Source organism: Berghia stephanieae, chromosome 4, assembly GCF_034508935.2.
Source record: "Berghia stephanieae isolate SIO BIC M18660-M18661 chromosome 4, UCSD_Bste_1.3, whole genome shotgun sequence".
In the NCBI taxonomy this organism is placed as follows: Eukaryota; Metazoa; Mollusca; class Gastropoda; order Nudibranchia; family Aeolidiidae; genus Berghia; species Berghia stephanieae.
In genome coordinates, this window is record NC_088363.1 from 81808544 (window position 1) to 81822842 (window position 14299).

At 40.5% G+C, this 14299-nt stretch overlaps 1 protein-coding gene across 1 annotated transcript in view; it reads right to left on the minus strand.

The window, feature by feature from the left end:
• Nucleotides 1–296: 296 nt before the first annotated feature.
• Nucleotides 297–14299, minus strand: part of LOC144971373 (protocadherin-11 X-linked-like) — a 260953-nt gene continuing 246950 nt past the window's right edge. Inside the window, exons 4-5 of the mRNA XM_078912172.1 lie at nt 3925–4048; nt 297–2142 (exon numbers count right to left, since the gene is read on the minus strand). Coding sequence (XP_078768298.1) covers nt 1172–2142; nt 3925–4048 — 1095 coding nt within the window. The 3' untranslated portion in view covers nt 297–1171. The remainder of the gene's footprint in view (nt 2143–3924; nt 4049–14299) is intronic.

Consider the following 14299-nt stretch of genomic DNA (forward strand, 5'->3'; position numbering starts at 1 on the left):
ATTGTGAAGTCAACGACATGGAACATGTGTCGTGGAACAACAAGAGTCGATCCCCTTGCACTGAGTCAATTTTATAATTGTCTTCTCATCATTCGTTTCAAAGCGTAAATGATAACATTTAAATTTCATCTTGATCACGGACATGTCCGAAACATTGAGATACGGGACTGAAATGTATCAGATGGGTTATTTCCCTGACTATTGGTTGTTCTGTTGTAGTTCTTTGTTGATCCTAGACGACTCAGAACAGCCATTGTTGGCCGCTCGAATGTGTTCATAGGACGTGGACGTTTCTGTTTTTGAATAGATGTAAAATAAAATCATTGAAAACACGCATGGAAAAAAAAAGATAAAATATTGCATTTGTTGAGCACCGTCCCATATTAACACGGGGAAGTACCCAGAGCACTTTACATAAAGTCTGTGTTGATATCTTAGTTCAGGAGGCAAAACCGTCTTGAAATATTTTAAACCATCGCATTCAATGGACAATTTCGTCAACATTTTCCAAGAGGCTTCCTGCGAGTTGAAATGTTTTCAGAAAATGAGCGACCTACTTATGGGCTTGTTTTTTGTCATGCTTGAAAGCATCTTTAAGATAAAACCAATGAAGGCAGATGAGTCATGCCTATCGGTGACTGTTCTGTAAACCAAAGGATCTCGAAGTCAGTTTAGTCCAGAAAGCAACATGTTGATACTCGTGAATTAAAATAAGACAGAATCAAAATTTTAAAAATAATATCTCTTTGCCATTACGGAACAGAGTTTGTTTGTGTTGATCCAGGACATTTAAAAGTTTGGGGTCATTAATTCAGTACATACGTCCTTGAAGATTGCTCTCATGGCATTGATTGGCGGTCGTTGTACTGAGAGAAGATTCAAGTTATAGGAGACAGATCACGTGACACAGCAATTCCTATTGGGGATCAGAGCGCAGAAAGAAGCATTTCTATTTTGGGGGCCAAAGTTTGTCGGTTGAAAAGTCTCCAATGATAAGTCGGTTGGTGATGAGAATTGCACCAAATTATATGTAGATAGATATATAAACGGAAAGGAAGTTAAGGAATAAATTATTATATATGCCACTGATTATAGAAACAACATATTTGTTACTTTGTATGTATGTGCTTTATACACCGTTTTTGAATTTGTGTTACATTAAAATATATCCTTAAGCCACTGTGGAAAATGGAGGGGGCAGACTGTCGATATCAAGATCGTTGTCCAGATTGATGGTATAACTACCGGAAGTGGTCGTGTTATCGTCCTCTTCCTGGCTACGAGGCCTTGACTTCTGGCTTCGAATATCCCCAGGGCCGCCGACTCCGAGGTATCCAGGATTGCCGTGCAGAGTGGCGGCCGCCGCTTCTGGCTGGATGTTCATCTTTTGGCAGAGGTCCCACGTCTTCAGATTTTGTGTGGTCAAGTCTGTTTGAAACGTGACCTTTTTTCCGTAAGGATTTTCAGTTCTTTCCGGTATGTCCTGTGGATAATGGCCCGGCCCGCCGATACCCCCAGGTGTTGTTCGTGTAGATGAAATAGGAAGGGTATTATTACTACTATTATTACTGTTGCCGCTACTATTGCCACGGGATGGGTAGTAACGATTATGCTGTGGATGTGGATTATGGTGAGTGGGTGGGGAAGTAGGTCGGCTCAGTGGATGGGTGGGTGAATAGTAACCCTGGCTATTCCTGGGATTAGGCGTGCTTCTTCCTGACAAAGGAGCGGCAGTGTTGTGACTATTACTATTACTACTATTCTGATTCCCAACGCCACCGGAAGCGGCGACGCTATTGGCAATTTTCTGGCGGAGCAGAAGAGTATCTCCTCCTTTATTTAACGAAACGTTTGACGATGCAGGGCCTAAACTTGACCCATGCGTGTCACGTGACTTTGAGAGTGTTCCGTATGGAGACGATGACGATGAGAGTGACCCGCCGTCAAGTCGATCACCTCCACCGCCGCCGTACTGATGAGAGGAGTGTGAGGGGAGAGTGCTATTCGTGCTCCGTGGAGAGAAGGTCTGGAAAGCCATAGTCTCGGCACCGGTCCCGCTGGATCCTGGGTAAGTCGGCTGGACGAATCTAGAGTCCTTCAGTCCACTTCCGGGAGACTTGAAGATGATTCGAGATGTGTCCTCTGGAAAGGGAATGGAAATGAGAGAGTTGTAGTGGTGGTGATGGTGGTGGTGATGGTCGTGGTAGGGTGGTGGTGATGGTTGTGGTGGTGGTGATGATGATGGTGGTGTTGGTGGTGGTGGTGGTGGTGGTGATGGTGGTGGTGGTGTTGTTGTTGTTGTTGGTGGTGGTGGTGGTGTAGGTGGTGGTGGTGGTAGGGGTGGTGGTGGTGGTGGTGTTGATGGTTGTGGTGGTGCTGTGGGTGGTGGTGGTAGGGGTGGTGGTGATGGTCGGGGTAGGGGTGGTGGTGATGGTTGTGGTGGTGGTGGTGGTGATGGTGGTGGTGGTGTTGTTGTTGTTGTTGTTGTTGGTGGTGGTGGTGGTGTAGGTGGTGGTGGTGGTAGGGGTGGTGGTGGTGGTGGTGTTGATGGTTGTGCTGGTGTTGATGGTTGTGGTGGTGCTCGTGATGATGGTGGAGGTGGTGGTGATAGAGGGGGGTGGTTGTTGTGATGGTGGTTATGGTGGTGGTTGTGGTGATAATGGTGGTCGGGGTGGTGGTGGTGGTGGTGGTGGTTGTTGTTGTGGTGGTGGTGGTGGTAAGGCGTGAGGCTGAGTGCTGAAGGAGGAGGAGAAGTGTGTGAGTGTATTTGTGTATGAGTGTGTAACTAAGCAGAGAAAACACTTCACATGAAAATATGATAATGAAGATGATGATTATGATAATGATGGTGATGATGATGATGATGATGGTGGTGGTGATGATGAAGATGATGATGATGATGATGATGATGATGATGATGATGATGATGATGATGATGGTGGTGGTGATGATATAACAATAGATCGATAATCAAACAATATATGTTTTTTTCTAAAGAAAGGAAAAGAAAGAAACAAAATAGGAAAACAACAACAGCAACAACAACAACAACAACAACAACAACAACAACAACAACAACAACAGCATCAACAACAACAAGACAAAAAAGTACAGAAAAAAAGGGAAAGGAAATCTGAGGTCCAATCTCAATCCACAGTTGAAAGGGGAGATAAGGATGACAAATGAGAGGGTTGATGTGTTTGGGGGTCGTGGGTGAATCAGGGGGCGGGGTGGGGGAAGAATTAAGGAGAGAAAGAGAGAGAGAGAGAGAGAGAGAGAGAGAGAGAGAGAGAGAGAGAGAGGGAGAAGATATTCAAATACCTTTTTGACACGGATGTTCAAAAATCTTCTCCATCTTCTTCTTCTTTCATCATCATCATCATCATCATCATCATCATCATCATCATCATCATCATCATCATCATCATCATCATCATTTCACTTTCCCCTTACTCAACCCCCCCCCCCCCCCGCCCTCCTCCTCTCTTTGTGTTTGTGTGTCTCTTCTTAATCCATCATTCCCCCCCCCCCCTTCCCTTACACCAATTCTCAGAATTATTACCCCCCCCCCACCTTCTCTCTCTCACTCTCTCTCTCTCTCACTCTCTCTCTCTCTCTCTCTCTCTCTCTCTTTCTCCCTCTCGTCCTTTATTATTTTTCAAATCTTTCCTAAACCAAAACCCCAACAAAATCCACTTTAATCACAGTTAAATCTTTCACGTCACAGAGTCTTCCAGCCCCATTCTCTCCCTACATCTCCCCCCACCCCCCAACCCCTTCCCATCCTGCTTCATGATTTAATTTTTTTTAAAACCTAAAAAGAATGACAGACGAAAATGAACCCCCAAAAAACTTTAAATCTCAAACGCCATCTTGTTCCTTTCATCATTCCCATAATGCATCCCTAAGCCACTTCCGACTTACCACGGAGTTCCGGCAGAGGAGGCAGCTGAATGTCTTCCTCACTTCCGCCACGCCCACTGTCGCTGGTGGTAGTTTCCCCCGAGGTGTCACTCTGGAAGTCATCTGAAGGGGCTCTCAGAGTACACTGTGAGGGAGAGAGAGGAGAAAAGAAAATATACGTTATAATAACAATAAGGAAATACATTGTTACAGTTACTTATTCTTCTGATCTCTGAAAAAATAACCCAAACAAAAACATGAATTTAAAATGTGTCCAGCAAACTTGTTCTTCAAATATCTCGAGATCTTTTATCTAGCGCAATATCCATTAAAACTACTCAAAACGCTTTACAAAAGAAAAAGAAAACTAAAAAAAAAAATAAAAAAAATAAAATAAAACAATGACAAAGCAATTTGGGATTTTTAAAAAAAATGTATGATTATAAAATTCTCAAACACCATTGTCATTCCCCGAGTCCCGAGCACAGCCATATAACGGATCCACACTGTATTGTCAATCAGACCTTGAACACGCCCGTCACCAGAAAAGCTTTTTGCACTAATTGACCGACGACAAAAGTCGCTTTCTGATTGGTCCATTTTCAACCGGATGTTTACTTTCCCCTCACGCCCGTATTTTAAAAATAAATCCTTCCTCGTTTGAATCTGCTGACTACCGTCTGGGAAGACACGTATTTCAAAATTTGGCCAGAAAACTCATCCTTCTTATTGATCAATTAAATGACCCTCATCTTGACAAAAACTCTCAAACCTGGGACTTAAGGAAGGCCTCGCGAAGTCCCAGGTTTGAGGTGTTTTTTTTCTTTCTCCAAGATGAGGGTCATTTAAATTGATCGATATTTGAAGGACGAGTTTTCTGGCCAAATTTTTGAATTCGTGTCTTTCCAGAGTCTGGAAGTTAACTGGCTATACCTCGCGAGATCTCGTCATCAAATCGTTCTTTCATTGGACAGTAAAAGTCTTAATGGCAGGAAGTGATTTCAGTTCTTCCACATCTCATATATTTTGTCTGGTATTTGTCTAGACGGGCTCCTGGCAATAAATAAAAATCTCACCCTGTTTCGAAAAAAAATTGTTCAATCTGTGTTTGCTCTTTTAAAATGATTTGATTTTAATTCATTTTTCGTGTTCAGGGAATTTTACAGGGCCTTGTAGCGCTTTTTGGGATAGCATGATTCAGCGATTTTGGTTTTTGCTTCGTTCCCGAAGGGTACCGAGTTCGACTACCCGCCGCGCTGTGTGGCCCTGAGCAAGTCTCATAGCTTTAGCTCACTTTGTGGCGTTGCACTGCGGTTGATGCCGGGGTTATTCCAGTCTTCCCTTGGAATAGATCCTAAAGGAAAATTTCCCCTATGGGATGAATTAAGGGAATTTATTTTATTTTTATTTTATTTTATTATTATTATGGTTATATCAGCACAGGTAATTAATTTGTGTGTGTTATGCGGGAGAGAAAGATATATATATATATATATATATATATATATATATATATATATATATATGAGTAGAAAGAGGAGGAGAGAGAGAGAGGGGTGTAGATCTCGTTCGTTTATTCATCAATTATCAATTCAACACTAAACATGTAAGGCTAGAGATAGACAAAGAACAAACCCAAATAATGCCACATAAAAAACCCGGAACCAAAACCCTGGACAAGACAATTGAACTTTATCCAATTATACCACCCCCCCCCCCCCCCCACCCACCCCCACAGATCTACCCAACGACGTTTTCAATTGTTTATCCATAAAAATTTAACCGGAAGGAGATACAATGCCACGCATTGCTTAGCAGCAACAATAGAGTAAAAAACTAGCATCGGATAGGAATAAAAACACACGAAACAAAAGGGTAAAAAAAGGTGGGTGGAGGATAGAGAGTCGAAAATATTCATTTTCAATATAATCTAAAATCGAACTTTGATCGGGATGGCGGATATTGTGTCAATCGGCGTGTGTGTGTGTGTGTGTGTGTGTGTGTGTGTGTGTGTGTGTGTGTGTGCTTAGGGTTATGCGTGTATGTTTTTCTGGCTCAAATACAATCAAGAAATGTATGGAAACCGGGAAAGGGATCAATAGAACATTGATCTCCCTTTGTGTTTGGGGGATGAAATGAAAGGGCTGGGTGTTTAGATTGGTCAGGGTTAATAAGTTCACGGGAGGGGGGTGGAGGGATGGGATGGGGGGGGGGGGGGGGGGGGAGGGGGAAACTGTAATTGATTATCGTGCGTGAGTTAATAAAAGGACAATAGAGATTTTTAACATACTCTGAAAAAACACGTATTTAAAATTTTGGCCAGAAAGAATACTCGTCCTTCAAATATCGATCGATTGAAATGACTCATCTTGTCAAAAACCTGGGACTTCCGCGAAGCCTTCTTTAACATCCCAGGTTTGAGTGTCTTTCCCAAGATAAGGGCCATTTTAACCAATCGATATGTGAAGGACGAGTTTTCTGGCCCAATTTCTTAAATGCGTGTTTATTTTAGGAGATCGGAAGAAAAAATAATAGGAGATTTGGTATGGAATGTCATGTATTGGTTGTTGCTACTCGTGGGAGACCTGGGCAATTGGGATTTCTGTGTGGGTAAATTAAGGGGGAGGGGGGGGGGGGGGGGTGGTTGGGGGGGGGGGGGTTCGGGGTAGGACATGTCTTTGGCGGGTGGGGATGGGGGGGGGGGGTGAGTTGGTAATGGAACTGTCTTATGATAGTCGTGGTTGGGAGAGAGTAGAGGGAGAGGAGAGAGAGAGAGAGAGGGGAGAGAGAGGGAGAGAGTATGTGTATTGATAGAGTGATAGAAGAGAGGAGAAGTAGGAAGAGAAAGTGTGTGTTCATGTGTGATAGGAGAGCAGAGAAGAGAGAGAGAGAGAGAGCAAAGAGAGAGAGAGGGAAGAGAGATAGTTGTGTATGGTAGAAGAGTGAGAGAGAGAGAGGGGAGGGAGAAGGAGAGAGAGAATGTGTGTGCATGGTGTGTATAGAAGAGATAGAGAGAGAGAGAGAGAGAGAGAGAGAGAGAGAGTGGTAAGAGAGAGATCAATTATATTCCATCTAGAGATGACATTCTTTGTAAATTAACTCACCCTAACAGGTTTACAACGATTGTAAATATCATGAATGCATGTAAATATTATAATGAATGCGGTGGACATTTGCTATGTGTGATATTATATGAATATGAATGGATATGAATAATCATCATCTCACTCGTTGTTTCAGACGTATTTAGTGATGTGTGATAGAGCTGTAAGAATTGTAAGGCTGTGTTCAAAGGTAGTTTTTGTGAGGTTCGCTACGAAAATACGTCAATAATAATGTATTTGGAAAAACAAAACAAAATAATCAATTGTATCAGTTTCTACCAGTTCAATAGTGTAAAATAAACCATGAACTGTCACTCTATCTCAGATAATATAGCAGAAATCATTTCTCAAAAATCTGTAGACAGAAAATCTTCGTAGTACCGGGTTTGAGAGTTTTTGCCAAGATGATAGTCATTTAAATCGATCGATATTTGAAGGACGAGTTTTCTGGTACAACAAGTGAGTAGGAAAGTGCCAGAAGACAATAGAGAATAACAAATTTTCGCGGCGGCGATGGGGGTTTGAACCCGCGACCTTACTGGTACGACAACTCCGCATGCCGGTGAGAGCGTGAATCTACCGTATGAGCTATCCACGATACTGCCGCGAATTTTTAAAATTCTCTATTGTCTTCTGGCACTTTCCTACTCACTTCATCTCTTGTTGTTACCAACATAAATGCCTGCTCCACTCACTTTTCTGAGTTTTCTGGCCAAATTTTTAAATAATATGAGTTTTTCCAGAGTACGTCAGTCTAGGTCCATCAGTTAACAATTAATTTGTTGTTTTATCTCCACGTTTCTTGACCTTGTTCAACTCTAGTTGGAATTGGAGTGGAGAGTTATGGCCCCTTGCCCCTATAATGGCCAATCATTTCGTCATGCATAACCTGCTGATCTGTGCAGAATGAATTACAATAATGGCTTACCATGCATGCATGGACAAGCAAGTGAGAAGATTGGAAGTCTCAAGTGGCCTGCCGGGGGAATGAATAATATCGCGTTTGAAACGCATTGAGCATGGTAAAAACGAGGATATGAGCATATTTTTACATCCTATTTTTCTGTTGTGAAATAAAATTCTAATGATCAGCCGTTGGGACCAAATTATAGATAAAGTGCGCTTGGCTAATAAGCTCACAACATTGCCATCCGGAAGTAGAACGGACCAACACACAAAAATATGTGTAACCTTGAACGTTTATAGTCTGGTTAATACAGTTTACTGAGAGTAAAAAAAAAAACAATAACAAAGACCCGAGTGACTTCATCTTCATTCTATCTATAGCATTGTACTGTGTGATCTAGGAGGTCTTGAGTTCAAACACTTTCGTTATTTCTTCTTTGGTCCATATGAACAATGGGAGGTATGAATATCAACTCGAAAACCAATGGCAACTTCATATGTATAGATAGAATGAATTTGACGTTACTCAAGTCTTTGTTATTGTTTTTTACCATACATGTTTATGAGTAGTTCTCACCGAGATACCCGTACAATGTGGGTACCCGTATTAGTTGTCTCTGGAATTATTTGTCCACTATTCAAGGGAACGAATTTGGTAGATATTGCATTGTCTTAATAACGGAAATGGTGAAACCAACCGATGTATCACAGTCGGGTGACCGAGAAGCCAAAGGCCAGTCCGAAAATGTTTCAATAGTGATGAAAACGATTGCCCCTAGTCAACCCCTGCTGCTGTGAAGTGTTTATGAAGTCATGGCTCCTTGACTATCGCATAAGGCAATTATATTGTCATGCATAACCAGCCCATCTTTGATGAATGCATTGAAATATTGGTTCGTGCATGACAGGGCAGGTGAGATGATAGATGTGACAGCACTGAGATTACATTACTCTCTGTCTGTCTGTCTGTCTGTCTGTCTGTATCTCAATCACCCCACATTTAATTTTTGAAATATAGTTAACTCTTAACTGTAAAATACAGATATGTAAATGTGCAAACTTGTCATGGCTTAGACGAGGATTCTGTGACGTAGATATATGCCGAGAGCAATCAGACAACGAATAGACCCAGTAAAAATACAAAAAAGAACTGTGAACTCCCTATGCCTGGAGTGATGAGCCTCCATGATGATGTCTGTAAAGGAACTACCCAGACTCTGGTTGTGTTTTAATTTAATGGCGTGGATCAGGTATCGTGCCAAAGGGGTATAAACCACATGATGATGTCCTAGTGCTGGTACGATGCTCGGACAAACAATGACAAAACACCGATTTTCAGACTGAAATGTCTAGGGTTCAGATCTAATCAGGAACGTTTGGATTTATATTAACTGAAAGGTGCCCCTGCAATGAACGTGATGAAAAGCCGATCAATTCAAAATTTACGGTTCAAATGTTGAATAAAATTTGAATTCAATTTATACTGTCATAATAGATAATACATTTTTCTACTTCGGATGAGAAATCCACGGAGATTATTATTTGGGCACGGAGACATTTTTACTTCATTTAATATATTATATATTTCGCTCATAGACTTCTTTCCCAATGTTAAGAGCAGAAAATGGTTCATAGAAATTTATAGAAATTGATTGTATTCAAAATAGAGAGAAACGAATAACCAGTCACTGGTATCGATTCAATGTGGTGGACAGAGGAGCGTCAGGAAAAAATAAGAATCGCGACATCGCCCGGAATCGAACTAGGTCCCTCTGTGAATGTATGGAAAGAGATATGAATATTCAATGCTATAATATATTCATATTTATTCATTAGTCAGGTGTGAATGAATACCTGACAAGTGACAGAGATGGATCATGTAAGAATGTTGATTAAACAAAAGATCTTTAAAAGCGAGATTAGTGTAGGAGACAATTCAATAAAATATATTTGAATAAATAGCAACAAAAAATGGTATCAAACGTGCTATCTATCTAGAGTTTCTGTCAAATGACAAGAGGGCACAAAGAATGGAGTCCAAACATTTTTATTCTCTATTATCTTCCAACACTTTTCTACTCGCTTCATTACTTGTCATTGCCAACAAACGTGTCATCTCCACTCACTTTTGTCAATTAATAATTTTATGTCAGAGTGTTTTGTGGACGATGAAGCCGTGAAATTGCCTTGTTTACATTTACATTTTACAAACAAAAACCCGTATTGACGATTTGACAATAATCGAATAATGACAAATATTGCACACAAGCCCAGTGCGAATAAATATCATTTCAATTCACTTGATATTATCAATTCATGACAAATTGAATTGAACGAACCACGAATATCGTATTTAAATTTCTGATAATTTCCAAATCAAATTGACAATCTTTGTTGTGGTGTGAATTGTCTCCCCTTGTCGTCGACATTGAAAACGAAATGAAAATGAACAATGAGGACAACAATCACGATGCTTGCTGCATGTTGTCGGCTTGTTGGAATCACGTATCACAGATTCACACACGATGCGTTCGTCACGCCAAAAGATGCATTCATCACGTCAAATCTGTCAGTGATGAAAATCTGATACGTCATTCATCAATAATTTTGCCTTAATATTAATAGATGAACGGATCTTACCTCGCATCCGCCCCCCCCCCCCCCCCCCCCCGCGCGCCTCCCCTCATCCATAGAAAGAAAAACAAAACAGAAAAAAAAAGAATCATAAAGACCGCTGGATGTGAAGTGGAAGTAAAATACAAACGACAAACAAGCAATGACATAATAACAAAAACAAACAAATAAAAAAAACCCCAAACAACAAAACAAAAAAAACCAACAAAAAAAAAAAAAAAACAAACCCATCAAACAAGAACGAAAACAAAACACAAAAGAAAAAAAACCCCAACAAAATTCCAATAGAAACGATTCAAAACGATACTCGACCGGCACGAACATGCAAAAGAAACAAAAGGGGAAAACAGTTTTCTCTTTCTTTCTGAATGTCTTCTTTTTTTTTTTTTTAAAGGATACCTATTAAACGAAATGTTCTGTAGGAAATGGAAAGTTGGTATTTCGTGATTAATTTTTTTGTATGCCAGCTTACTGAGTCACGCACATTGCAGCAAAGAAAATACATGGGATGGATGACTAAATGATTAAGAAATAAAAAGGAAGAGAACGGGAGAATGGGAGAAAGAAAAGCAAAAGAAATTAAACGAATTTAGTGTTAATCAGAGAGACTGAGGAGGCTGGCCTGGTGACAGTGATTTTGTATAGAATCCAGCCCGAAGGAACTCCCAACCAAACAACCAACTTTATTACTACAGAGATTACAATGGACTTTGTCTGTGTGAGCCAAGCGACATTCCCAGCAGTACTCTCCAATCCCACACTTTAATCCCATTGGCTTAGCTCTAAGACCACGTGACTGGCACTGACCAATCGAATCTAATCCTTTCTCTCCCTTCCACTCTTGCCCGGGGCCTGTCGTGTTGATAGAAAGACGGGAAAAAAGCTAAGCATCTCGCGTCTGGTTTTGACAGTAGGTCTATCCCAGGCAGTCATCCGTCCATTGTGCTGTCGTCTGCATCGCTCCCAGGTCGGTCATGTCGATAATCTAAGCTGTGAATGATTTAGATTTTGTCTTTAAGTCTTTGGAATTATCACATACTCTCAAAACAAATAACGTATTTAAAATTTTGACCAGAAATCTCGTCCTTCAAATATCGATGTAGTAAAATGACCCTCATCTTGTCCAAAACTCTCAAATCTGGGAATTATGGAAGATTTCGCCGAAGTCCCAGGTTTGAGAGGTTTGTTATATATATATATATATATATATATATATATATATATATATATATACATATATAATTCCCTTTATTCGTCCTCATGGGGAAGTTTGTCTTTAGGGTCTATTCCAAAGGAAGACTGGAATGACCCAGGCGTCAGCCGCAGAGCAGCGCCGCGAAGTGGGCTAGGGCGAGGGACTTGCTCAAGGCCACACATCGCAGCGTCGGATGATAGAACTCGGTACCTTTCCGGTACGACGCAAAGACCGTACCGCTGTCCCTTTATGAGTGTTGGTGGGTATTTGTAGATACTGGAGTGCTCGATAATATTAATTAGAGCATGTGTGTATATATATATATATATATATATATATATATATATATATATATATATATATATATCTTCTTCTTCTAGGTTCCATGCCTGGTCCAGGCTTCGGATACTGCATGAATTATCTCTCTCCATTCCTCCCTGTCTCTTGCTTTTTCAAACAGCTCTTGGATTGTTAGGTTGGTGAAGCCCTTCAGTTGGTCTATGAGTGTTTTTCTTTGTCTCCCCCGGGCGCGTTTACCAGGTATTTTTCCACAACTTGCCAGGTATTCATTCTTATCTTTCCTTGAATCGTGTTGGATACAAACATGGTACGAATAGGCCTGAAACATCGATGGAGACTGACTCCAACATTGTGGTAAATATTAAAATTATATATATATATACATATGTATATCACTCTCTGGTTTCCCTTCCATTCCGAAACGTAACGCTTAGAAAAGAAAATCCATTTCCACTTATACAATACAAAAGAAGCGAAAAGAAAAACAATCACAAATAGTCCTCCAGGGCCATTGGGCTCATAGAGCCGAGTCTATTCTGATTTCCATAGCATGAAACGGATAATAACAATTGCTTTCTACCCTTTGGATAGGTCGCTAGTCTATCGCAAAGTACTTTCTGCCAGATCAAAAAAAAAAAAAAACCAGCTATCAAATCGCTGCTGAGTGGACAGAAGGGTGGATGGGGGTGTTAGAAAAAATATCTCTATATTTTACCAGGGATAAATCTCGGTCCCTTTGCGCACGAAGCGAGTGCACTACCAACTGGGCTACCCCACGCCCCTCCCCCCAAAAAACAAACAAACAAACAAACAAATAAAAAAATAACAAAAAAAACCAACCCCCCCCCCCCCCAAAAAAAAACAACAAAAAAAAAACAAAAAAACAAAACAAAAAACAAATAAAAAATAAAAAAACAAAACTAAACAAAAACAAAAACAAAAACAAAAAAGAACAACAAACAAAAACAAAACAAAACTCCAATCCAAATGAAGAAATCTCCGATGACGGCAGAGAGCAGTCGGGACCCCCATCCCCCCAAAAAAAACCAACAAAAATCAAAACAAAACTCCCATCCAAATGAAGAAATATTCCAAGATGCCAGAGCCTACTAACGTCTGTTCAAAGAGTTCCTTCCTATCAATCGTGTGTTTTACAATGACTTATCTCCCCTACACCCCTAAACAACGGCTGGCTGTCACGGGGACGCCAAAAGCTTTGCAAACATCGAAGGCTGCCTGAACAAACGGTTGATAACTCTAAATGACAAGGGAGGTAATGGATTGTCATGGCTACCATGATAAACAACTTATTTGGTCCTCTTTTTGGCTTGGAGCACCAAAAGCTCTTATCAGTCTTGGTAGTACATTGTGAATCATTGGCTTGCCCACAAACCTGCCTTGTCCTACGAAAATTTCGTAGAAATACAAATTTTTGGCTCCACTTACAGAACTGCATCCCCATCCTTGACTCAAGAAATGGTGTTGAAAAGTTCCGTAGAATCTACATTCAGGACGCTGGACCCTTATGGATCGAGGTGATGGCAAATGATTTATTTATAAAGCTATTTAAAATGACTTTTTCTTATTTCCCCTCGGAAACTACGATTTCAATTTGACATTTCAAACAGGCACCTCTGCCTGGCCATCACGTCTGATAGTGTAACCCTGCTAAAAGGATGCTAAAACTGTGGCTATTTAGAGCCAATGGCCGGAAACGAAGGTAATAATACAAAAAGGAACTTTATCGGTTTTCTAGTTTGGCTCTTTGGTGCTAGATTCATTCGATGTTAAAATCGTTAGTTAAACGCCTGTTTTAACACTTTAAAATGTTTTAAAAGTAACAACTCGGTGTTAAAATGCGCCGACGAGACTTCGACTACATGAGACGGAAGTTGTTAAAAAAACTTCAGATTATAAGAAACATTCTATCTTATTATTGTCATGTAGATTCAAACCGCTGACTTTCCGGTCCAATTTAAAGAAGTAGTGATACTTTTGAGAGAGAAAAACACCCCCCTTCCCTCCCCCGCCCCCCCCCAAAAAAAAATAAAATAAAAAATAAATAAATGATTAAAAACAAAACAAAAACAAAACGAAACACAAATGGTATTTCCTACCAGTTTAGCTCTGAATTCAATTCTTGGGAACCAGTTTGTCCCGTCATAATAACGTTTTCACACGATGGGTCACAAATCTCCTCTATTCGCAATACATTTATCTATTTATCTATTTCATTTTTTATTCAGTTATGTATTCA